General features: G+C 34.2%; 3 protein-coding genes across 5 annotated transcripts; all 3 read left to right on the top strand.

Annotated features, from left to right (window-relative positions):
- The first annotated feature begins 1,739 nt into the window (after positions 1–1,739).
- LOC144544872 (dehydration-responsive element-binding protein 1B-like) lies at positions 1,740–17,958 on the top strand. Of its 3 annotated transcripts, none has more exons than XM_078293408.1 (2): positions 1,740–2,283; positions 17,690–17,958. In XM_078293408.1, exons 1-2 carry the CDS (start codon positions 1,843–1,845, stop codon positions 17,897–17,899), a joined length of 651 nt encoding a protein of 216 aa, XP_078149534.1. In that variant the 5' UTR covers positions 1,740–1,842; the 3' UTR covers positions 17,900–17,958. The 3 variants fall into 3 exon arrangements, with proteins under 3 accessions (XP_078149534.1, XP_078149535.1, XP_078149533.1); XM_078293409.1 differs by lacking the exon at positions 17,690–17,958 and adding an exon at positions 6,556–6,795; XM_078293407.1 differs by lacking the exon at positions 17,690–17,958 and having other exon boundaries at positions 1,744–2,699.
- Positions 13,675–23,846, top strand: LOC144544874 (dehydration-responsive element-binding protein 1B-like). The gene is made up of 2 exons (XM_078293410.1): positions 13,675–14,534; positions 23,768–23,846. Exon 1 carries the CDS (start codon positions 13,739–13,741, stop codon positions 14,390–14,392), a length of 654 nt encoding a protein of 217 aa, XP_078149536.1. The 5' UTR covers positions 13,675–13,738; the 3' UTR covers positions 14,393–14,534; positions 23,768–23,846.
- LOC144544875 (dehydration-responsive element-binding protein 1B-like) lies at positions 22,947–23,698 on the top strand. Its single transcript, XM_078293411.1, has one exon. The coding sequence runs from the start codon at positions 22,974–22,976 to the stop codon at positions 23,625–23,627; it is 654 nt and encodes a 217-aa protein (XP_078149537.1). The 5' UTR covers positions 22,947–22,973; the 3' UTR covers positions 23,628–23,698.
- Positions 23,847–26,114: the final 2,268 nt, after the last annotated feature.

Raw genomic sequence — 26,114 nt, forward strand, 5'->3', positions numbered from 1 at the left:
ATACTTTTGGAGTTGTGCTCACCAAACTATCACACCCTAGCTTTGCGCTCTCTCTCTATATATATAATTTTATTTTATTAATTCAACACTTATTAAATATAAAAAATCTTGGATGAGGAATAATCCAATTATACATTAAATATCATAACTACTCTATTCTAACAACAAATATGAGTTAGTGTAGACGTGACAAAGGAATATGTTGCCACACTAAAGGGGCCGGGTTTGATACCTGCAGTGCACTACAACTTAAATTTTAGCACTTGGTCCATACACAGTGCACGTATCTGGGATCTGGCGCTGGTCAATGCACGGTCCACAGGTCTGGCACGGGTGCACGACCCGTATCAGATGCATATCTAGTACAGTCAGAGCCGTATCCTGCAGTGTCAACCTGTATCGATGTTCGTATCGGGTAAGCTAGCTAGGATACACTACGTAAGCCGATATGCCAGCTGACGTATCGAATACATATGTATGGGTATCCGATACGGATATGAAATTCAATATGGTACCGAAATAACATAGCTAATTAATGTTTAAATTTTAATTAGTGTAATTATTCGGACATTATTAGCATGTGCTATCACATATTTGGCATACAATTCAATGACCAACATGCATGCATCTGTATATCGAACGTCGAATTTAAGATATTAAACTGTTAAGTTAAATTGTAGGGCTTCAAAAGTGAGAGCAATCATAATCTAATTAAACCATACCTTTCATGCTGCACCCATGGCAAGAAGAATTCGTATCCTCTGCATTAACTCAAAAAAAATCTTTTTGAGTTAATGCATCTGAACTATCTAATTCATTTTCATTTTAAGATCTGTGCAGACTAGATCGACACTAATATTAAAGGGTCCTTAAATTATAAACTGTAACTGGATTAACTCCGTTTATAATCAGATGACCGAGATGAGTTAAATCAAAATATTCTCTTTTCAGTTAATGCAGACGATGCGGACTCCCGTCAGAAAAGGATAGCACCCCACTTGTGAGTGATGAGAGAAGAATACATAAATGGAACAATACCCAGCACCTAAAATAGCATTACTAAGGTAACTTTCCATGCCATGATGCCAACTGTTTCCCTTGGATACCATAGCCTCAACAATCACACTCTCACTTCACCATCAAAGCCACGTCTGCATTCCCTTTTTCCTTATTGTGTCTTAAATATATATCAAATCTACCAAAAACTCACATATTTTGATATATATCAAATATATAAAAACTCACATTAATCATGTTTTATAATATTAATTGAAACTATAATTTAACATGTAACTAATATAATTATAGATCAGTTTGCCCCTTTTCCTTCTTGTGTCTTTTATTCTTAAATAGAATGACAAAATTTGTACTGCCTCTGCCTTTTTTTTCGGGGGTCTTTAGAGCTCATCTTCTCTTGATCATTTGTGCCTCAAAAAGGAATTGAGTAATCATAAAAATTATAGATAATTTACAATTATAAATGTTTTTATAAACTTGGGAAAAAAAGTATGTGAAATTATAAAAGATTTATCTTAAATTGATGTTTTTTTCAAAATAAGAAAAACAGGAGATAAATCATGAAAATAAAAACAAATATATAGATGCCATCATTCCAGTACGTCATTCTCCAGTCCCCAGCTGTTTCCCACGTAGAGAACTTAACGCTGCCTTTGTTTCTGTAACCCGGCGTTGCTACTTCCTGCCATCTGCTCCCACAACCTATAAATATTGTCTTCCCTTCACTTATAATATACGAACTCAAAACACAAATAGTTTTAAAGTTGTCACTCTAAACTCTACTCATACTCCTCCGCTCTATTAATTCGCTATTTCATTTCTCAAATGGAGTCCTCTTCTAGCAACGAACCAGACTATAAGACTGTATTGTCATCGCCTCCGAAGAAGCCGTCAGGACGCATCAAGTACATAGAAACAAGACATCCCGTCTTCAGAGGAGTTCGTCGTCGAGGAACGTTGAACCGGTGGGTCTGCGAGGTAAGAAATCCCAAAAATAAATTGAGTATCTGGCTCGGTTCTTACCCGACTGCCGAGATGGCGGCTCGGGCGCATGACGTTGCAGTGATGGCACTGCAGGGCCGCACTGCTTGCCTTAATTTTGCTGACTCAGCAAGGCTGATCAACATCCCTCCTTCCTTCTCCAGTGTACAAGAGATGAAGCAGGTAGCTGCCGAGGTTGCCAAGGCGCTCCATTCAAGTGATTCATCATCGGCCGAGCATGTTTCTGTTTCTACATCATCGGTTGAGATGGTAGAGAAGAAGGAAGTGTCTTCTTCGGACATGCCTGAATATATCATCAATTGGGTTGCCTATGATCAAACGGAATTTAATAATTCGGATGAACATGGAGATATGAATTCGGGACTGTACTACGCAAACATGGCCGAGGGGCTGATGATTGAGCCTCCTGTTGAGGAATTGAGCTATTTGGATGATGATAAGGAATGGGGTGAGGATGTTTCTCTGTGGAATTGGTAAAGATTTAGGAACATTTTTGAATAGTTTTGTGAGATACATTTCTACCTGCTCTGGTTTGACTTGATGCCTACTTAAAACTGAGAATAGAAAGTTTGATCGTTGTTCTATTCGTTTGTTTGTTATAGTTAGTTCCATTTGAGGACTGATGTAAGTATTCTTTTTGAAATCACTGTTGTTTATATAAACCGTTTGATTGCTATAAACCTTAAAGTCTTATTCTGATATATGCATTCTTCTTCCAGTACTATTTTTTTTTTTTTTTTTTTTTTGAGGATATACCTAAGGGAATGCAGACGTGGCGTTGATGGTGAAGAAAATATCCAAGGGAATCAGAGGAAAACATTTGGCAAGAGAAGTTAACTTTTTAGTGCCTTTTCAGGTACTGGATAATTTTCTATTTATGTATTGTTTGCATGTGGGCCCTTTCCTTTTCTGACCATGGGTGCGGCATGAGGACCGCTGTCTTTTGCATTCACTCATTCAAAGCCCACTGTTTTTTTTTTATCACATTCAAAGCCCATTGTTTGCTCGCTCTTCAGTAGACATGGATTCCACACATACCTTGAAGATAATGACAACGATATGTACAACTTTTTATCCCTTCAATTCTACTTAAACGGTTTACATTATATTATGGAGTCTGTTGTCCCCCAAATAAATTTCCGAATGGGCATCCCAAATATTTAATATCTAATTTTAATTTTCAATTCTAATATTCAAGTATTTAAAACTCTATTTATAACATTTTACAATGATACTCACAAACATTTAAATGTTTATATGCAAACGTTTAAATTCTAAAATCTAAGTAGTTTTAACTTCTAACTACTTTTGTTTTTAAGTAAAAGAAAAGATTTTTTTTATCTACTCTTTTTTTCCTCTGATAATTCTCGTCCAATGTTCCGACGACTCGTGATGAATTTTCTGATTCTAAAAATATAAATATTTTCTACTCGATTTTCTCTTTCAAATTAAATTCATGAATAAAAATACAAACGTTTAAATGATTGGAGGTTTTTGTTAGTTTACTCTTAAATTTTAAAAGTATCGTTGAAATTAAATTAATATTTGGTCCTTAAAATTTTTAATTTCTAAAAAATAATTTTATCATCATCATTGGTTGAAAAATAGATGAAGATTTCATTTTTGATCAAATATTTCACGTGCGAACTTTGGCAGGTGAATGACATAAATGACAATCAGCTATTATAATTTAACATGATAAATAGTGAGTTATTAGGAACTGCGGGCTTCATGCAGTGGTACGAGCTTTCATCTTGAGGAGGATGTTCAATTCTTGAGAATAACATGAAAAAGATGTTTGAGGTGTATCGGAACTCTTTCATAAAAAATTATAAATTATTAGAATTTAAGATGATAAATATGTAATTTTAGAATTTGGAGAGAAAATTATTACGTAATTTCATAGTTTTTTAGTTGTATATATAAAATTCTCCATTTAAATTTCAAATATATTTTGCATTTATAAAGTAAAAGTATGTGTAAATATTATAACTATATTTATTCAATGTCCGATCTAACTCGTTCGATATATTAACATTAAATTCTGACCATGTTGTGCGTGCGGCATGAGGGCCCGCTGTCTTTTGCATTCACTCATTCACAGCCTATTGTTTGCATAAAAGGTACTGTTTAGATATGCGGTTACTCTTTAGTAGACATAGATTCCACATCTACCCTGAAAATGATAATTGTTGCACCAAAAGAGTAATGCACAAAGTTTCAGTATACAGTAAACTATATCTTTTGACTTTGATTACACTTTTGACTCAGATTATAAGTATACAATTCTATCGTGTAGTATTATTAGGTATCGATGCTAAAGACGGTTCGATCTTAACTGAACTTTACTTAAGTTAATTAAAATCTGAAAGTTCTGCAAAAGTTGGTTTGGGGTATTTAGATTCCTAATAAATTCAATAACAATAATTAAAATGACTACAAGAAGTTTAAATTTGGTTTTTAAATTGATAAAAAAAGGTGTTCATAGGGTTTCTGACTTCATCTCAGCTTTGCCTCTTGGTGCCCGGTTCGTGCACTCTCATGCACGGGTCGTGTACCATCGCACACGGTCCGTGTGGCCCTCGAGTTGATACAGTAGTTAGTAGTTCTGTGTTGTTCCTTTGTGTAGGATTCTATTAACCGTACCTAATATCTCTAAATCTCAACTGTCGTCTGTTGGCTTAATAAACTCGGTACTAGAATTGCAATTTCTGCCCTCTTAGAGTTTTAAACCTCAACTATCATTTGTTGGTTTTACTACCTAAGTTACTTGGTTGGTTTATTAAAGGTAACCTCCGTTCGTCGACGCAAGGAAATTTTCACCTGTCGGCTACTACTTGGTTTCACCCGTCGGTTCACAAACCTACCTCATATACATAGTCTGGTTAAGAGAATATCAAGGCTTTAACTACCATCAAGATTTGGCCATGCATCTAGCGGTAGACCAATCAAATTCAAACAAGTTTAACTAAGTAATTAAAATACTACACAATCAAGCAAACACAAATTTTAACACAAATTCCAATAACTAGCATGTAAAACAAAACATTCGACTACATCATAACCCTAGAAACTAAAAAGTTTAGCCTAATATTGTTCTAAATCAAACAAAACAAATGATAAAAGAATAAGTCATGACAAAACTCGAAGAACAAAGAAGATTTGTCGCAAAACTTGCGTTTTTCTCCTCTCTGCATCGTCTGCAAGCTTGTCGTCTTCTCCAAACCCTAGGTTTTGTTCCTTACCTCCATAATCCTCTCTCTGTTGCTAAAAAACCCGCTTATATGCTTCCTTTGCTGACCTTCCTTCAATTCATCTCTATTTCCAATTTCTGAATCTATTTTCGGAAATGCTTTATACAGACTGTGTGCCTATGTCTTGGTCTGGTGGATAGTGTGTGATCGTGTCAGTGGTCGGGCAGGGGTTGTACGGTCTACATAGGATGTTGCACGGTTCTTGTGTAAACCTTCAAATTCCAGATTTTTCTCTGTTTTCGTCTGTTTTCTACAAAATAAGACCAAAAGCGCAGGAATATCAGAAGAAAAACCAAATAGAAAATATCAGAAGAAACAAAAACAGAATAAATAATACGGAGAGAGTGACCCGGCTATAAATTATTTTCCAAAGTATTAAATTTTGCTGTGCTAAATGCATTGAGTTTATCTTCTCCATGTATAGTCAACAACACATGATTTTGAAGTGGCACAAAACTGGCCATTCAGTTGCTATAAATACTTATAATGGGCATATATCCAATTTTTTGTAGAAACAAATATCTAGATTCCACCATACCAGTCACTATCTTGTCCCTGCTGTTTCTCGCACAAAGAAAGTCGCTGCCTTTAATTATTTCTGTAGTCCATTGCTCCCACAACCATAGTTCAAAAAATCGGCCGATTTCAAGTCAACTCGGCCGATTCAACTCAGAATCGGACGGAACCGGGCCGATTTTTACCCGATTCTCGGGTCTGTGCGATTTTCTCAGAAAAAATCGGATGAACAGTGTCAGAATCGGCCGATTTTCCGATTTTCCGGCCGAGTTACACCGAGTTGAGCCGATTTGAGCCGGTAGGTTCAGCACTTACTAACTCATACTCTCCTTCTCCTACTCAGCTCTATTAATTCTCAAATGAAATCCACTTCTAGCAACAAACCAGACATGACAGTTGGTTCAGCACTTCTGAATAACCTGCCAGGACACATCAAGTATATAGAAACAAGGCATTCTGTCTATAGAGGAGTTCGACGCCGAGGAACGTTGAACCGGTGGGTCAGCGAGGTAAGAAAACCCAAAAGTACATCGAGAATCTGGCTCGGTACTTTCCCGACTGCTGAGATGGCGGCTCGGGTGCATGACATTGCAGTGATGGCGCTGTGCGGCCGCTCTGCCCGCCTTAATTTTGCCAACTCAGCATGGCTGATCAACATCCCTCCTTCCTTCTCCAGTATGGAAGAAATGAAGTAGGTAGCAGTCATGGTCACTCAGCAAATAATGTTTCTGTTTCTACATCATGTGATGAGATGGCAGAGGAGAAGGAAGTGGCTTCGTTGCTGATGCCTGAAACTACCATCAATTCGGTTACCTATGATCAAATGGAATTTAATTGGGATGGAAATGGAGAGATAAATTCGGGACTGTACTACTCGAGCTTCACCGAGGCGCTTATGATGGAGCCTCCTATTGAGCGTTTTAGCAATTTGGATGATGATAATGAATTAGGTGTGGCTGTGTCTCTGTGGAATTAACGAAGGTTTAGCAACATGTTTATTAGTTTCCAGAGATATTTGAACCTGCTGTGTTATAGTTGTTATAGTTTGTTCAGGTCCCATTTGAGGACTGTGCTGTAAGTATTCTTTTTCAATTCACTGTTTATATGAAGTGATTGATTGCTAGAAACCTTGAAGTTTTATCTGAGGTATGCATTCTTCTTCCGGTTCCATGTTTTATTCTTGTTTGTAATACCGTCCATGTTAGTGTAACAGGCTACACTGATATCCTGTATTACAGGGGTGGAGCTAATTTTTTTAAATAGGAGGACTAAACTATAAAATATATAATATATTAAAAGACAAAAATAATGTCGACACTAGGTAGACTGGGAAAAATGACACCTGGAATGGTATGGCACGTCTGACTGTTCCGTGTCGTGATTCGCGTATCGCGTGCTGTGATCAACTTTTGAAAAATTTGGCACGGTACGTCACGCAAAAGATCTGATCACGACACGGCACGTAATCATACGAGTCACGTGTAATTAGAACCGTTAGGTTTTAATCAATTTGTGAATATTGAATAAACTAACTTAAATTATGAAACAAAATAGTTAAACGTGAGAAACGTAACAGTTACATTTGGACCGAATAGTTACGGCACGCGAGTCACACGTGCCGTGACCACCCCTCAACATTTTAGTCACGGCACGTATCACTGTTCACTTGATCACGGCACGTCACGTTTTTTTTCCACTCTAACACCAGGAATTGAAAGTGTGTTGCCGCTATTGGATCGAAGCGAAACAGTTGGTGTGGGAAGTTACCTAATTAATGCCTTTTCAAGTACCAGATATTTTTCTATTATGTATTTTTTTCTGTCGTGACTTCCATGTGGGGCCCTATCATTTTCTGACCATGGAGGGCTACTTCTCTGACAAGTATAAACTCATGTATTGAATGGTGGAACCATTACTTTACTGTTTCAGATTAATAAAAAACGGTATTAATTGTATTTTGAGATTCATGCTAAGTTAAAATAACTGTCCGAATCTACTAATTGTATAAGATTCCCTTTTACGGTACATGGGAGGATCTGAATCCCTATGTACTCAAGGTATCATCAACGCAATCCAGCATCTACATGGAAATGGAGAGATAAATTTGGGACTGTACTACGTGAGCTTGGCTGAGGCGCTGATGATGATAATGAATTGGGTGGGGCAATGTCTTTGTGGAATTGAAGAAGGTTTAGGAATACTTTTTATTAGTTTTGAGAGATATTTCAACCTGCTCTGTTTTAACATTATTCCTGATGAGAACAGAGAATAGAATATATAATTGTTATAGTTGGTTCATATTCCATTTGAGCGACTGTGATGTAAGTATTCTTTTTCAAATCACTGTTTATAAAAACTGATTGATTGCTAGAATCATTGAATCTTGTTTGTAATACTGTTCATGTTAATGTCGACTGTGAAGTGAGTGTGAGTGTTTAGGATATATATGGGATGAAAGCGAAATTACCTAATTAGTGACATTTCAAGTACTAGATATTTTTCTTTTTATGTATTTTTTTTGTCTGTGGTGACTCACAAGTGGGTTAGCTTTCTGACCATGGGTGGGGCATGGGGCCCGCATCTTTCATGAAAATGATGACAAAGATATGTTATAACTTTTTGAGCCCTACAATTTAACTTTACTTTTTAAATTCGATTTATTATACTAATCTGAATTTATGAATATACATATGTTAGTTACTAAATTGGACATTAATTACTCTAAATAAAACTTACAATACTTAATAAATGTTTTAGATAATTTTAGTTGAAAAAAAAAAAACATATTGTTGGAGTTAATCTAGAAATGCAGAATACCAGTACACTTCATACCAATTACAAAAAACCGCGTAATAGACCCAATATTCCTTACACCAACAAGAACCGAGGAGTTAGAGACAAATGCAACCTTGCATACAACCAAAAATACCAAAATAGAAAAAAATATTATTACGGAATAGATCGAGTCCAAAGAACAAAAAGAGGAAACAAACACAAAGATTAGGTGATTCGGTCAAGCATACTCTACTAGGAGGCAAACAACCAACGAACTTCACTATTAAACAAGAGGTTATAAAGAATTACAAGTGTTTCAATTGTTAGTAAAAACAATCAGTCTCTCTCTCTATCTCTCTTCCTCTCTCTCGTTTTCTCTTTTTCTGCTTAGCACAAGGAGGACCTGCACAAGCATCTCCAAAAAAACGCAGGTCACCAAAATTAAGAGAGGGGTATAAGGAAAGGAGAAATGGGCCAAGGCCGTTTGGGCCTAAAAAATCCAACACATATTAGTTTATTATCCAAGATTTATGGAATAATAAAAAATAATAATAATGGTATATTTTCAAGGAGATAGCAAGAATTGTTATGACTTATGACTGCACATCTCTCATACAGTCCCATATTTAAATCCGCATGGAAGGAACTGTTTGATCTTCTGAATACGACAGCCTACCTCATATGTATATGCGACCGCATTTAGGAGTTAAATTTACTGGGATTTGCTTCCAAATCATGTCGCAACAAAGATCGGTACCAAGGATGATCTGCCACATGGACAACCCAATCAAAATCCTAGATAGGTCAGCCTCACGACCCACAAGAACAAGAGAGAGCTTGAGAGATTCTCAAGAGTAAAAGGGAAAAGAAGATAGACCTAGCGGCACCGAAACCCTAAGAGAGAGAGGACTAATTCGCTCTTTCAATTCACAGTTGTCACTCTTAACTCCACTCATACTCTCGTACTACTCAACTCAAATAATTCGCTATTTTAATTCTAATATGAAAACCTCTTCTAGCAACGAACCAGATTACATGACTGCATGGTCAGTGCCTCTGGAGAAGCTGTCAGGACACGACAAGTATATAGAAACAAGGCATCCCATATACAGAGGAGTTCGGCGCCGAGGAATTTTTGAATTGGTGGGTTTACGAGGTGAGAAATCCCAATAATAAATTGAGAATCTGGCTCGGAACTTTCCTGACTGCCGGAGAAGGTAGCTTGGGTGTATATATGATGTTGCAGTGATGGCACTGCGGGGCAGCATGGCGGTGATGATGGAGCCTCCTGTTGAGTGGTTTAGCAATTTGGATGAAGATAATGAATTCGGTGGGGCCGTGTCTCTGTTAAATTGAAGAAGTTTAGGAATACTTTTTATTAGTTTGGAGAGATATCTCAACCTGCTCTGTTTTAACTTGATGCCTACTGAGAACAAGAGAATAGAATAATTGTTATAGTTGTTTCAGGTTCAATTTGAGAACTGTGCTGTAAGTATTCTTTGTTCCGGTTCCATGTTTTAATCTTGTAAGATTATTGTAATACCGTCCATGTTGCTGTGACCGGCTCCACTGATATCCAAGGGAATGCAGACATAGCGTTGATGGTGAAGTGAGTGTGTGTTGTTGCTGTGGGATCCAAGGGAATTAGTTAGCCTGCATGGGAAGTTACCTTATTAATGCCTATATATAGGTACTGGATATTTTTCTCTTTATGTATATCCTGACTTGCAAGTGGGCGTTATCCTTTTCTGACCATCGATGCAAAATAATTAAGGGCCCGCTGTCTTGCATTCACTGATTCACAACCTACTCTCTAGGGATGTCAATGGGTATATGAGCGCTGTAAAAGCAAGAGTGGATCCAGGATTTTCGTCGGAGGAGGGAGGCTTATCGAATCGAATTTAAATAGCTAATTGAATTTAAATTCATTAACTAATTAAGTAATTGATAAAAAAAATGATTTGATTATCATAAATATCCAAATAATTTTCACCATCACTAATTATTTTTGAAAATTATCATACAATTTTATTTTATATAATTACACTATAGGATAATGGGTATGAAATAACATTTATTCGTACCTTTACCCGTTTAGTTAATGACAAAAAAATCTTTACTCAAACCCATATCTAATAAGCTAACAAAAAAAATCTTATTCATATCCGTCTTATCAAATACAATACGAATCAAACAAACAGTTAGAAGGATACCATTGACACCCCTACTACTCTCCAGTGGACATGGACTCGGCATCTGCCCTAGATCCAAATGGTCCCGCCCCACAAAAAATTATTTTTTATACTCATATTCACTAAGAATTGATCTTATCCATATTTTATTTATATTCTTTAAAAATTAATCTTACTTTATTCTACTATTACCCGTTAAATTATCGGATAACAAAATGGTAGCAGATGAATCACAAATAATATTAATATAATAATTAATTTTATTATATTTTACAAATAGAACATCAAAATTCATTCATTTCACACATATGTAATCACATTACTAATAAAAAAAATTAAAGAAAATAAATGTGCAACAAATTCCAACTAAATTGTTTTATTTATAGAATAAGATGATTAAAAAACACGAATATATCTTCGGTCAAATTCAATTATTTAACTAAATAATAAGATATTCAGATAAAAATAACATGCTTACTATTTTTCTTATAACCAAAAAAATATACTAATTAACAAAAGGATGTCACTATTATTATATAAATATCCAAATAATTTTCACCATCACTAATTATTTTTGAAAATTATCATACAATTTTATTTTATATAATTACACTATAGGATAATGGTTATGAAATAACATTTATTTGTACCTTTATCCGTGTAGTTAATGACAAAAAATCTTTACTCAAACCCATATCTAATAAGCTAACAAAAAAAACCTTATTCATATCCGTCTTATCAAATACAATACGAATCAAACAAACAGTTAAAAGGATACCATTGACACCCCTACTATTCTCCAGTGGACATGGACTCGCACTACAACAAAGTAGACACTTTTTTGCGAGGAAAAAAACGCATTTATGACGGTTGTCCGTCACAAAAAGTACCGTCGCAAAAAGAAAAAGCTGAACAATGAGAGTAGTCCGTCGCAAAAAGTCACTTTTTTATCCTCGCGAAAAGTGTCTTATTCTTGTTGTGTCGGCATCTTTCCTGAAAATAATGACGACGATATATTATAACTTTTTGAGCCATGAAATATACTACTTAACAGTTTAAATTCGATTGCTTATATTATTGTGACGCACTAATCTGAATTAATGTGTACAATTAATTACTCTAAATACACTATTACAAAAATGTTAAATATACACGAAAGAAGACGTGTATACAAAAATAAACTTCAACATACACATACGGTCCATTAGTTGTGAACCGTGTTTGAAAGGCACCTGTATTTATATACAATTTCTTATTAACAAACACTGCATGATTGCAACCATCTATACACAGTTTTAATGATATAAACCATGTATGATTTTGCCCAATCTCCAAACACAATCTTAGCTAAGTAAACCGTGTTTGATTTATTCACACTCTCTAGCTCACCTGTTCAATAATTTTTTTTGAATTATAAATGAATATTGATTACGTATGCCATGAATGTTGAATATTTATTGAATTATGGATGTGTAATATTGTATGTTTAATGGCTAGCAATAATGGATGACTGCCAATTATAAATCGTTTTAAACAAAATCAAAACATACATGGTTTTAAATAATAAATCATGTATGGTTTTCAATATAAGACACGGATGCTTTGTAGAAACCGTAAATTTTAATTAATATCCAAAAAAATATGAAATTTCAGAAACTATATCCAAGTTTTCACGTAATTTTTTTTTTGCGGTTTTAGACTGAATTACTGCAATTTTTTTTTGCAGTTTTGAAATTCCAAACCGCAAATATTTTTTTGCATTTTTCATATTTTTAATTTAAATAGAAATATTTATAATTTATTTTTTGTATTGAAATATTAGAAATATTTTATATATTTCTTTAAAAATAGATGGAATATTATATAATTTGATTTCTTAGAAAAACTGTTACAAATAACCTATATCAACATTTTTCATACCGGATTTTTTGCAGCTGTAAGAAAAATTAGTATATTTCTTTATGAATTTCATAATAACTTGATGGAATACTTAGATAGTTCATAAGAATTATGAATTATTGTAAAATTATAAATTTCATAAGAAAAAATAGATGGAATACTATATAATTTGATTTATTAGAAAAACTGTTACAAATAACCCAGCTCAACATTTTTTGCAACTTAGATAGTTTCTGAATTTCATAATTTTTTTTGGATATTAATAAAATTTCGGTAGAAACCATGTATATAACTCTTGTTATTATACATGGTTACTTTTACCTTGTAGAAATCACCATTTTCAGCGCCTTTATTTGAAGATTAGACATAGTTCAAGTCAATTAACCGTGTATGTTAGTACTATAATGAAACGGTTCGAAAACTGTGTTAATGTACCAACCTATCCATAAACGATGTTTACTGTACAATCGTGGAACTGTGTGTCATTAGCTTTTTGGTCAGTACTATTGTGTGCAATTTTGGTTACATGATTTTATAGACATAAATGAGGAGGTAGGGATTAGCGAGAGATATAGTATTTTCAAGATGAACGATAATGTTTGATGTATCTAATAATAATGATCTAATACGTTTAAATTACTTGCAGTGAGTAATAGTATTATTTTATTTATTTTTATGAAGGTAAAATTATATTAGAATTACAAACCCAAAAGAATAACGTCGACGAATTGAGAACTATTTTAAAAAGAAATGAAGAATTGAATAATCATATCAATTATAGATAATATACAATTATAAATATGTTACTATAAACCTTATAAAAAAAAAATATGAAATTGTAAAAGATTTCAACTGTGTATGTTTTGATTCCATCATTCGAGTCACTTTCTCGTCCCCAGCTGTTTCTCACATAGAGATTGCTTAACGCTGCCTTTATTTCTGTAACACCGCGTTGACTGCTCCCACAACCTATAAATACTTTCTTGCTGCATTCACTTGCAAATTCAAAACACCAGCAACAGTTTAATTTACAGTTGTCACTCTAAAGTCCACTCATACTCTCCTACCCCTTTCAATTCTCAAATGGAATCCTCTTCTAGCAACGAACCAGACTACATGACCGTATGGTCAGCGCCTCCGAAGAAGCCGTCAGGACGCACCAAGTATATAGAAACAAGGCATCCCGTCTACAGAGGAGTTCGTCGCCGAGGAACAATGAACCGGTGGGTCTGTGAGGTCAGAAACCCCAATAATAAATTGAGAATCTGGCTCGGTTCTTACCCGACTGCTGAGATGGCAGCTCGGGCACATGACGTTGCAGTGATGGCACTGCGGGGCCGCTCTGCTTGCCTTAATTTTCCCGACTCAGCATCGCTGATCAGCATTCCTCCTTCCTTCTCCAGTGTGCAAGAGATGAAGCAGCTAGCTTCTGAGGTTGCCAAGGCGCTCCATTCAAATGATTCATCATACCCGGCCGAGAATATTTCTGTTTCTAGATCATCGGTTCAGATGGTAGAGGAGAAGGAAGTGGCTTCGTCACAGATGGCAGATTCTACCATCACTTCGGTTGCCTATGATCAAATGGAATTTAATAATTGGGATGGACATGGAGATATGAATTTGGGACTGTACTATGCAAACTTGGCCGAGGGGCTCATGATGGAGCCTCCTGTTGAGGGATTGAGCAATTTGGATGATCATGAATGGGGTGAAGCCGCGTCTTTGTGGAATTGGTGAAGATTTTTGAATAGTTTTGTGAGACATTTTAACCTGGTCTGGTTTGCCTTGACGCCTACTTAAAACTGAGAATAGAATAATTCCGTTGTTGTTAGATAAAACGGAAAAATTGATACTTTTATTCGGTTGTTTGTAATAGTTAGTTCCATTTGACTGATCGATGCAAGTATTCTTCAAATCAATCTTGTGTATATAAACCGATTAATTGGGATGTATGAGAAAGGGAAGGTAGCATAGTTGGTTAGGAAAAAGCTCTAAGATTGTTGGTCTCATGAGTCATGACTTTGGAGCTTTTGCAAAGGTTTTCAAAAAATTAATTGGGATGTATGCATTAATTCTTTGTTCCGGTTCCATGTTAATGTAACAGGCTACACGTACTGATATCCAAGGGAATGCAGACATGGCGTTGATGGTGAAGTGAGAGTGTGAGTGTGAGTGTTGCTGCTATGGGATCCAAGGGAAACAGTTGGCCTGCATAGGAAGTTACCTTATGAATGCCTAGTCACTAGTCAGGCATTGGATATTTTTCTATTTATGTATGTCTTGACTCGCAAGTGAGGCGCTATGTATATCCTTTTCTGACCATGGGTGCAGCATGAGAGCCCGCTGGCTTTTGCATTCATTGAACCACGATCAGCCTACCGTTTGCATAAAAAGGTACTGTTTACTGTTTAGATTTTGGTTGCTCTCCTTTCCAGTAGACTTAGACTCCACATCTACCCTCAAAATGATCACAAATATATATATGTCAACTTTTTTAGCCCTTCAATTTAACTTAAACGGTTTAAACTATATTATTTAGTTTCAGAATTTTTTAAAATAATAAATTACACAAGTAATTATAAAAGTTTGGAGGTTTTTGTTAGTTAAATTCTTAAATTTTAAAAGTATCGTTCAAAAATTAATTTTTGGTCCTAATATTTTAAAAATTTTAAAATTAATTTTGTCATCATTACTGGTAAAAAAAATAGAAGAAGATTTCAGTTTTGATCGATCAAATATTTAATTTTTGTCAACCAGCGGGTGCATGGATTTTTTATATTCAATCGTTAGAGAAAGAGTAGACTTAAATAGAAGTTCATCTGCTATAAAGATATCAGACAGCCTGCTTTCAACTCCCGTTCATGGATTTTTTATATTCAGTTATTGTGTCCATTATTCTTCAATTTATGATGAACTCCTCAAGCTGAATATGAAAATTATGTACCATTCAAATTAAGTGATTTTCTACCTATCTAAAAAAATAGAAAAAAAAAATTCTAAAAAATGTAAAATTTGGTTTGCAAATACATATTCATATGGAGATCATATTGAACGATTTGGATTGACCGTTAGGATTTTGAAAATTCAAATATTGAACCGTTGCATGGAGACTCTCTATGCTACGCGTAGCACCGTAGCCAACACACACATATGAGATGGTCTATATATGGTGAGTTGTGAAGTAAGGATCTTGTTTTACTTCATGCTCATATCTCTGTTTTTAAAAATAGTCGACTTGAACCGCTCAACATGATATCCATATTGAAATGTGATTGGAGACTAAATTTTACATTTTTAGAATTTTTTACTAGTTTTTTAGATAGGTACAAAACTGTTATTTTTGGACGGATTCTAGACCATTTATTATAAAAAATTAATAAACAATTTTGAAAAATAATGTAAAATTTGGTCTCCTAGCACATTTTAATATAGAGATCATGTTGAGCGGTTCGCATTGTCTCTTTAAAGTTTCAAATATAGAAAATAAGGGCGTGAAGTAAAATAAGGCCTTTACTTCGTAACTCACTGTAACCCAACTATATATATATATATATATATAGAGAGAGAGAGAGAGAGAGAGAGAGAGAGAGAGAATGGCTAAGCTCAAAACGTTTTTACTTAGCCCCCGAAACAAAAGACTCGGTTTTTTCAATTTTCAAAGTTCAAATAGTCGATGCAAACCGTTAGGTGTTCAATCTATATTAAAATATGTTTGGAGATCAAATTTTATATTTTTTGAATTTTTTTTTACTATTTATTAAGATGGTTTGAAATCGTTGTTTTTCAATGGTGCATAATTTTAATGAAAACAATTATTTTAAACTATCTTAATAAATAGTAACAATTGCAAAAAAATGTAAAATTTGGTCTCCATGCACATTTTAATATAGATTGAACATCTAATTGTTTGGATTGACTGTTTGAACTTTAAAAATAGAAAAATCGAGTCGTTTATTCCGGAGGTTAGAAAAAAAAAACATTTTGAGCTAAGTCATTCTCTCATATATAGATAGATAGATAGATAGAGAGGAGGATTTGACTAATATGTTTTTGGTTTCATTTCGACCAAAATGTCATAGAGCTAAATTTCAAATTTTCATAGTCGAAACGTTGAATCTGTAGAATATAATATTTTTTTATTTTTGTAATTTTTGTTTTATTTTTATTATTTTTGAAAGATAATAAAAATGACTTAAAAATAATAGAAAATACTAGAAGAAGCACAAAGAGAAAATAAATAATGCGGAGAGCTAGAGTGACCGCCTATTAATTATTTGCAAAAGTATTAAATGCATTGAGTTTGTCTTCTCCATAGTCAACAACACATGACTTTGAACAAGTAGCACAGAACTGACCATTGAGTTGCTATAAATACTTACTTATAATGGGCATATATCCAATTTTTTTCTAAAAACAAATATCTAGATTTCACCATACCAGTCACAGCTGTTTGTTGCACGGAGAAAGTCGCTGCCTTTATTTCTGTAGTCCCTTGCTCGCAGAACCTACAAATACCGTCTTCCCTTCCCTTACAAACTCAGAACTCTAAATTCTACTCATACTCTCCTTCTCCTACTCAGCTCTATTAATTCTAAAATGAAATCCTCTTCTAGCAACAAACAATAGATGAAGGTAGGTTCTGCGCTTCCAAAGAACCTGTCAGGACACATCAAGTATATAGAAAAAAGCCACTCCGTCTATAGAGGAGTTCGGCGCCGACGAACGTTGAACCGGTGGGTCTGCGAGGTAAGAAAACCCAAAAGTACATCTAGAATCTGGCTCGGTACTTTCCCGACTGCTGAGATGGCAGCTCGGGCACATGACGTTGCAGTGATGGCGCTGCGCGGCCGCTCTGCCCACCTTAATTTTGCCAACTCAGCATGGCTGGTCAGCATCCCTCCTTCCTTCTCCAGTGTGGAAGAAATGAAGCAGGTAGCAGTCAAGGTCGCCGAGGCACTCCATTCAAGCAATTCATCACACTCAGCAAATAATGTTTCAGTTTCTACATCATGTGATGAGATGGTAGAGGAGAAGGAAGTGGCTTCGTCACTGATGCCTGAAACTACCATCAATTCGGTTACCTATGATCAAACGGAATTTAATTGGGATGGAAATGGAGAGATAAATTCGGGACTGTACTATGCGAGCTTGGCTGAGGCGCTGATGATGGAGCCTCCTATTGAGTGTTTTAGCAATTTGGATGATGATAATGAATTAGGTGTGGCTGTGTCTCTGTGGAATTAACGAAGGTTTAGAAACATGTTTATTAGTTTCGAGAGATATTTCAACCTGCTCTGTGTACGTGTTAACTTTGTACCTACTGAGAATATATTAATTGTTATAGTTGGTTCACGTCCCATTTGATGACTTTGATGTATATTATCTTTCAAATCACTGTTTATATAAACTGATTGATTGCTAGAAACCTTGAAGTCTCATCTGATGTATGCATGTTACTGTGACATGCTACACTAGATATACGTACGGGGCGGAACTAATTTTTTTAGAATAGAACTAAATTATAAAATACATATATGATAAAAGACAAAAATAATATAGAGGAATTGAATCAAAGATTTCTCAAACATCAAATGAAACTCTAACTACTAAACTACAAACAAATTTTTGGGTTTTAAATCGAGACTGTCCGATTCGAATACGTGATAATCTATCTGAAGTAGAGCGCATACATTATGAAAGATGAATTCGAATCATGAAGTAATTCCGACCGACAGATTCGAATCGAACGGTCTCGATCCAAAGCCCAAAGATCGGGTTACTTTAGGGGATCCGGACCCGCGTTAATGGTGATGTGAGACTGTTGAGTGTTGCTGCTCCAACGCGTTTTAATAATAATAAAAAAGAGTGTTGCTGCTAAGGAATAAAGGGTAGCAGTTGACGTGCATGGGAAGTTACATCATTAATACTTACCTATTCAGGTCCTGGATATTTTTTCTATTTTTGTATTTTTTGCATGTGGGGCACTTTCCTTTCCTGACCACGAGCTCGGTATGTGGGTCCGCTGTCTTTTGCATTCACTCATTCACAGCCTACTGTTTGCATAAAAGGCCTTGAAAATGATGACAACGATATGTTATAACTTTTTTAGCCCTTCAATTTAACTTAAACGGTTTAAATTATATTATTTAGTTTCAGAATTTGTTAAGATAATAAATTCCACAAGTAATTATTAAAGTAATTTGGAGGTTTTTGTTAGTTTATTTCTTAAATATTTAAAGTATTGTTAAAAAATTAATTTTGTCATCATCATTGGTCAAAATATAGATGAAGATTTCAGTTTATATCAAATATTTCACGTGCGAACTTTGGCACGTAAATGACATAAATTACATTCAGCGTTATGCAGGTAAAATGTACAGAACAAAATTTATATCCAATAAAAAAAGGAGGGACTTTTAACGTATACCACTAAAATTATGAAATTACGTATTATCCCTCTATATTTTATAATTATGCATTTAGTTACCATCTTAAATTCTAATAAGTCATCACAAATTTACCCAATTAACTAAAAATCGAGATTAATTATGTTTAATCTTATACAATTGATATACAATTGAATCCCTTCGGCCCTTCCCCTTCCTACTGTTTATCGATATAGAATTGAATCTGGCACATTTCCTCTCTTATATAAAATAATGTTTAGCCAAACGGCACATGCCACTTTGCCAAATACAGTTGTAATATACGAAAAGTTAATTATTTATTTTAGTTCAGCTCTGAACCAAATCCGATCAACTGATGGAATTAGTAGACTGACAGCAATACCAGTAAACAGAATCAAGAGTGATGTGAATCTACAGATTGGCCAAATACAGTTGCCAACATCAGTCTTTTCCTTGAAAAGGTGTTATTTCTAAGTGTATGATCTGCATTACCGATAGAAATATTCATGACAATCCCGTCGGCAAAAAACACTTTTGTCCTCGCGGATAGTGACAGATTTTTGTAGTGTATATACAAGTATGACAAAGGTGGAGGTAAAGTTCCTTTACTTTCAGTGGCAATAGGTGGTTGTCCATGTCCGCACGGGAAAGAATCGATGAGACATCTGAGGACATGAGGTGCTCTCACAAATCATCCGAATCGAGCACTGATTGAAATGTGGTGCATACAGCAGCATATCATCATGCATCCTGTGTAGAGGTTAGTTTCATCACTGTCATTAAGTAGTCTTTCGGTAGTTGAGAGAGGTGGTTTTTGCAGCTCTCTCTAGTGTTTGTGTATACTGATATTTAGTATATCTCAAAAAAGATTGGTAGTATCAATCTTGTAAATGCTATTTATATATATATACATAAGCTTCACATACAATAAATTAATTTTCATTATAATATATACTAGTATAAAACTCCATAATAGCCATTGTACTCTTATAGAAAGTGTACTTGGAATTTTCACAATTGAATAAACTGTTCTAGTCACCCTGGATCCAGAATCCATTAAAATCTATTAAAATTTGTTTGATTTTCTTGCCTCTCTCACCCATTTAACAGATGATAGGCGTGTTTGTGCCTGTAACATAGTATGGAATTGAGGAGCATCAATAAAAACTTGCGCCATTATTGGGTTTTAAAATGAGGATATAAAATTTCTAACAAGCCCAATATAAACATACATGGGCCTAAATGTTCCTTTAGAAAGCTCCATAGCGATCTTGTTTGAAAGGTCGCATAGTCTCGAAAAAGAAAGACTATTCTTGTTGAGAGTAATGGACCAGAAAATATAATTTTATTATATTTAAGTAATATCAATCAATCTTTGTTTTCATAATATTTGAAAATACCTTTTTTATGACAATTAGAAAAATATTATTTTTATGTAGTTAAATTGACAAAAAAAAAACATTAAGACTTGTTATATAATAAAAGGTATCATACCACGCCAGTTCCCGGGAATAGAGAATGAGAAGCATTGATCCTTGTTTATTTTAAAATAAAATATGAAATCAGTACTACAAAAATGCTATTATACACTGTCCATCATACATGTTTTCTCAAAATTTTCATTAAATCCATGTCCAAAACAAGAAAGCGCACTTCCGAAAATTTCCTCGAACATTTATACACAGTTTTTTAACCATATATAAATATACGGTTCTTTATTAAAAACCATGTATCAATGTTGTAGCGAATTTTTGAACGAGCGTATATGAATGCTAAAAAAATTGTATATAGTTTTATTATATAATCAGCATGTAATGAAAGAAATACAAAATTTTACACATTATTGATTGGTGCCTTTATATTATAATGCATCTCTAGCTACTTTTTCTATGACATTTCTTTCATTTCTAAAACATCTTATCTTTTCCATGTATATGTACATATTTCTTGTATACATCTCATCTAAACAGATGAAACTAGGGCAATATATTCCTCAAGAAGGTGATCGATCTCGAATGAAGAAACTTACAACCGAGCGTAACTAATTATCCACATTTTTCAATTCAAAAAAACAAAGAGAAGAGGCTCAAAATTAAAGTTGAGGTTTTCTATTAAGTTTATTCATTTTTAATTATCCATTTTGTACTCTATTATTATATATATATATTTTTAGGCATTGTTCATAAAAATTATGAAGTATCAGATTTTGGGTTTATTTTCTGTATTTTCATTTTTTTAGTTAGAATATTATTTATGTAACTAATATTATTTGATGTAATTATAAATGTGGTTTATATTGATAAAATATAGTGTTTTGTGAACCATTCGGCATGATTTTAATATGAAAATACACTTGATGACTAAAATTTATATTTTTAACAAACTATTTTACTAATTTTTTGAGATATGTAGAAGTTCTTAAATACATTTTTTTTTCTAAATTTAGTTTAACGTTTATGGTATATTAGTAATGTATTGATTGATTTGAATTCAAATCTAGAGTTTCATTAGTATTTGTTATTATAAAAAATATATAAATTATACACAGTTTTTTATAATCCAGTATGTATATTAAATATCATAACTACTCTATTCTAACAACAAATATGAGTTAGTATAGTGGTAAAAGGATATGTTGTTACACTAAAAGGGGCTGGGTTTGATACCTGCAGTGCTTTAAAACTTATTTTTTAGGACTTGGTCCATGTGCGGTGCACGGATATAAATCCGTATTGGTAGAGTAAGGATCTGCCACGTAAACTAATAAACCAGCTGACGTATCAGATACGTATGAATATCTGATATGGATATGAAGTCCAATATGAAGTATCGGAGTTACATAGCTAATTAGTTTTTAAATTTTAGTTAAGAGTAATTATTGTGACACATTATTAGCATGTGTTATCACATATTTCGCATACAATTCAATAACTAACATTAACATGCAGATGTATATTGAAGATCGAATTTAAGATATTAAGCCGTTAAGTTAAATTGTAGGGCTCAAAATGTGAGAGCTATCAAAATCTAATTAAGCCATACCTTTCATGCGCACCCATGCTCAGAGAAAAGGATAGTACCCCACTTGCGAGTAACGAGAGAAAATAACACATAAATAGAAAAATATCTACTACCTGAAATAGCATTAAAATGTAATTAACTTTCCATGCCAACTGCTTCCCTTCATCCCTTGGATACCATAGCCTCAACAATCACACTCGCACTTCACCATCGACGCCACGTTTGCATTCCCTTTTTTCTTCTTGTGTCTTAGATATATATCAAATATATCAAAAACTCAGATATTTTAATATATATCAAATATACAAAAACTCAGATTAATCATATTCTATATTATTCAAAATATAATTAAACATGTAATTAATAAAATTATAGATCTATTTGCCCGTTTTGCTTCTTCTTGTGTCTTTTATTATTAAAAAAATGTCAAAATTAATTTGTATTTGCCTCCGCCTTTATTTCTGTGTTTAGAGCTCATATTCTCTTGATCACTTGTGCCTAAAAAATAATTGAATAATCATATCAATTATAGATAATTTACAATTATAAAATGTTTTTATAAACCTTGGAAAAAAAATATCTGAAATTGTAAAAGATGTATCTGCAATTGGTCTTTCTCAAAATAAGAAAAACAACAGATAAATCCTGGAAATACAAACAAATGTCAAGATTCCATCATTGGAGTCACTTTCTGGTCCCCAGCTGTTTCTCACATAGAGATTGCTTAACGCTGCCTTTATTTCTGTAACACCGCGTTGCGACTCCCTGCCCTCTGCTCCCACAACCTATAAAATACTGTCTTCCCTTCAAACTCAAAACACCAATAGTTTTACAGTTGTCACTCTAAAGTCTAAACTCATACTCTCCTACTCTTCTCTATTAATTCTCAAATGGACTCCTCCTCTAGCAACGAACCCGATTACATGACCGTATCATCAGCACCTCCAAAGAAGCCGTCAGGACGTATCAAGTATATTGAAACAAGGCATCCTGTCTACAGAGGAGTTCGTCGTCGAGGAACGTTGAACCGGTGGGTCTGCGAGGTAAGAAATCCCAATAATAAATTGAGAATCTGGCTCGGTTCTTACCCGACTGCCGAGATGGCGGCTCGGGCACATGACGTTGCAGTGATGGCACTACGGGGCCGCTCTGCTTGCCTTAATTTTGCTGACTCAGCAACGCTGATCAACATCCCTTCTTCCTTCTCCAGTGTGCAAGAGATGAAGCAGGTAGCTGCCGAGGTTGCCAAGGCGCTCCATTCAAGTGATTCATCAAACCCGGCTGACAATTTTTCTGATTCTACATCATCAGTTGAGATGGTAGAGAAGAAAGATGTGGCTTCAACGCATATGCCTGAATCTACTAATTCGGTTGCCCATGATCAAATAGAATTTAATAATGTGGATGAGCATGGAGATATGAATTCGGGACTGTACTACGCGAACCTGGCTGAGGGGCTGATGATGGAGCCCCCTGTTGACGGTTTGAGCAATTTGGATGATGATCATGAATGGGGTGAGGCCGTGTCTTTGTGGAATTGGTGAAGATTTTTTATTAGTTTTGTGAGACACTTCAACCTGCTCTTGTTGGCCTTGATGCCTACTTAAAACCTACAATAGAATAAATTCCGTTGTTGTTAGTTGAAACGGAAACTTTGATAGTTCTATTCGTTTGTTTGTTATAGTTAGTTCCATTTGAGGACTGATGCAAGTATTCTTTTCAAATTACTGTTGGGTATATAAACCGATTAATTGGGATGTATGAGAAAGAGAAGGTATCACCATAGTAGGAATTATCGGTATCGGGATCGGGATCGGTCCCGGCCGATACTGATACGGGATCGGGGTATCGGATCGGTATCAGCTCAGGATCGGCTCAGGATCGGAGTTTTCTTTTTCTTTTTCTTTATGATTTGCTATATGAGGATCGGCTCAGGATCGGATCGGGGTAGGCCGATATTTCCTACTATGGGTATCATAGTTGATTAGAAAAAAATCGTAAGACTGTTGATTTGTTTCGACAGTTCGATTCCTCCTCGTGACTTGATAGCTTTTGCGAAAGTTTTCAAAAAAATTAATTGGGATGTATGCATTATTTGTTCCGGTTCCATGTTAATGTTAGAGGATACACTGATATCCAAGGGAATGCACACGTGGCGTTGATGGTGAAGTGAGAGTGTGAGTGTGAGTGTTGCTGCTATGGGATCCAAGGGAAACAGTTGGCCTGCATGGGAAGTTACTTTATAAATGCCTACTCAGGTACTGGATATTAATATCTGGTCCTAAAAATTAATATCTGGTCCTAAAAATTTTCAATTTCTGAAATTAATTTTATTGTTACAAATAATATATTCTTACAGCTAGTAAAAATTTAGATGGTAAAAATAATATACTCTTACATAATAAAAAAATAATTTTGGACCATTGAGTCCGATCTATATATTTGGATCAGACTTATTAAGTCAGATATTTCTATATTTATTGGAAACAAGACACTCTTTATGTTTCCGTACGTTTGATTTTAATAATTTCTATAAATTAAGTTTTTTTGTGCAATTTAACTTAAACGGTTTAAATTATATTATTTAATTTGATTGTTTTAATATAATACATTACACAAGTAATTATTAAAGTTTGGAGGTTTTGTTAGTTTAATTGTTAAATTTGAAAGTATCGTTGAAAATTTAATTTTTGGTCCTTCAAACTTTCAATTTTTGAAAAGTATTTTTATCATCATATATCATTGGTCAAAAAATATATAAGATTTCAGTTTTCATCAAATATTTCACGTGCGAACTTTGGCTGGTCAATTAATGACACATAAATTACAATCAGCGTTATATGGGGTCATGGAATTTGTGCCTAAAATCTATTGTTCTTTATGATGTGGGGACATAACTCTATTCTTTATGATGTTGCCTAAAAATTCTTTATTAATAATAGATTAAAGATGTGCTAAAAAAAAAAGATTAAACAGAAACCGCATTGTTTCTGAAACCTTTTTTTCACACCAAACATGTAAAGAACAGAGTTATACAGTCACCTGAAACATAACAAAAACTATTGTTTCAAAAAAATTTCACAAAAGAAGACATTATAAAATGACCTTTAAGCTGCCATCGAGCCAAATCCAAGTATGACAGAGGTGAAGGTAAAGTTCCTCTATTTTCAGTGGCAATTGGCAGTTGTCCATGTGACATGTCCCACTGGAAATAGTCGATGAGACATCTGAGGACATGATTGAAATGTGGTGCATATAGCAGCATATCAGCATGCATCCTGTGAAAACGCTAGTTTCAGCACTGTCAGAAAGTAGTCTTTCTGTGGTTGAGAGATGTGGTTTTGCAGCTCTTCATTGCAAATGGCGTGTTTGTGCCTGTAATTAACAGTGGATCGGAATAGCATATAACATAACATAGCGTGGAATTGAGGAACATCAATAAACACTTGTCATTCTTGGGGTTTAAAATGAGGATAATAAATTTCGACAAGCCCAATATAAACTTACATGGGCCTAAATGTTACTTTGAGAAAGCCCAATATCGATCTTGTTTCAAAGGTACGAATGTAGGATGCTAGGCCGCATAGTCTCGAAAAAGAGAGACTATTCTTGCTTAAGAGTAACGGACCAGAAGATAAAATTTTATTATATTTAAGTAATATCAATCAATCTTTGTTTTCATAATATTTGAAAAAACCTTTTTTATGACAATTAGAAAAATAGTTTTTTTTTTATGTTAAATTGAAAAAAAAAACTTTTAAGACTTGTTAAATAATAAAAGGTATCATACCACGACCGTACTCCCGTGAATTGAGAATGATGAGAAGCATTGATCCTTGTTTATTTTAAAATAAATATAAAACCAGTACTACAAAAATACTAATTATACACTGTCCATTGTACATGTATAAAAAAAAAAATTCAAATTTTTCATTAAATACATGTCCAAAACAAGAAAACGTGCTTTCGAAAATTTGGTCAAACATTTATACACGGTTTGTAAACCGTACAGATAAATTTGGTTCTTTATT

This window comes from Carex rostrata, chromosome 27 (genome assembly GCF_964058835.1).
Source record: "Carex rostrata chromosome 27, lpCarRost1.2, whole genome shotgun sequence".
In the NCBI taxonomy this organism is placed as follows: domain Eukaryota; kingdom Viridiplantae; phylum Streptophyta; class Magnoliopsida; order Poales; family Cyperaceae; genus Carex; species Carex rostrata.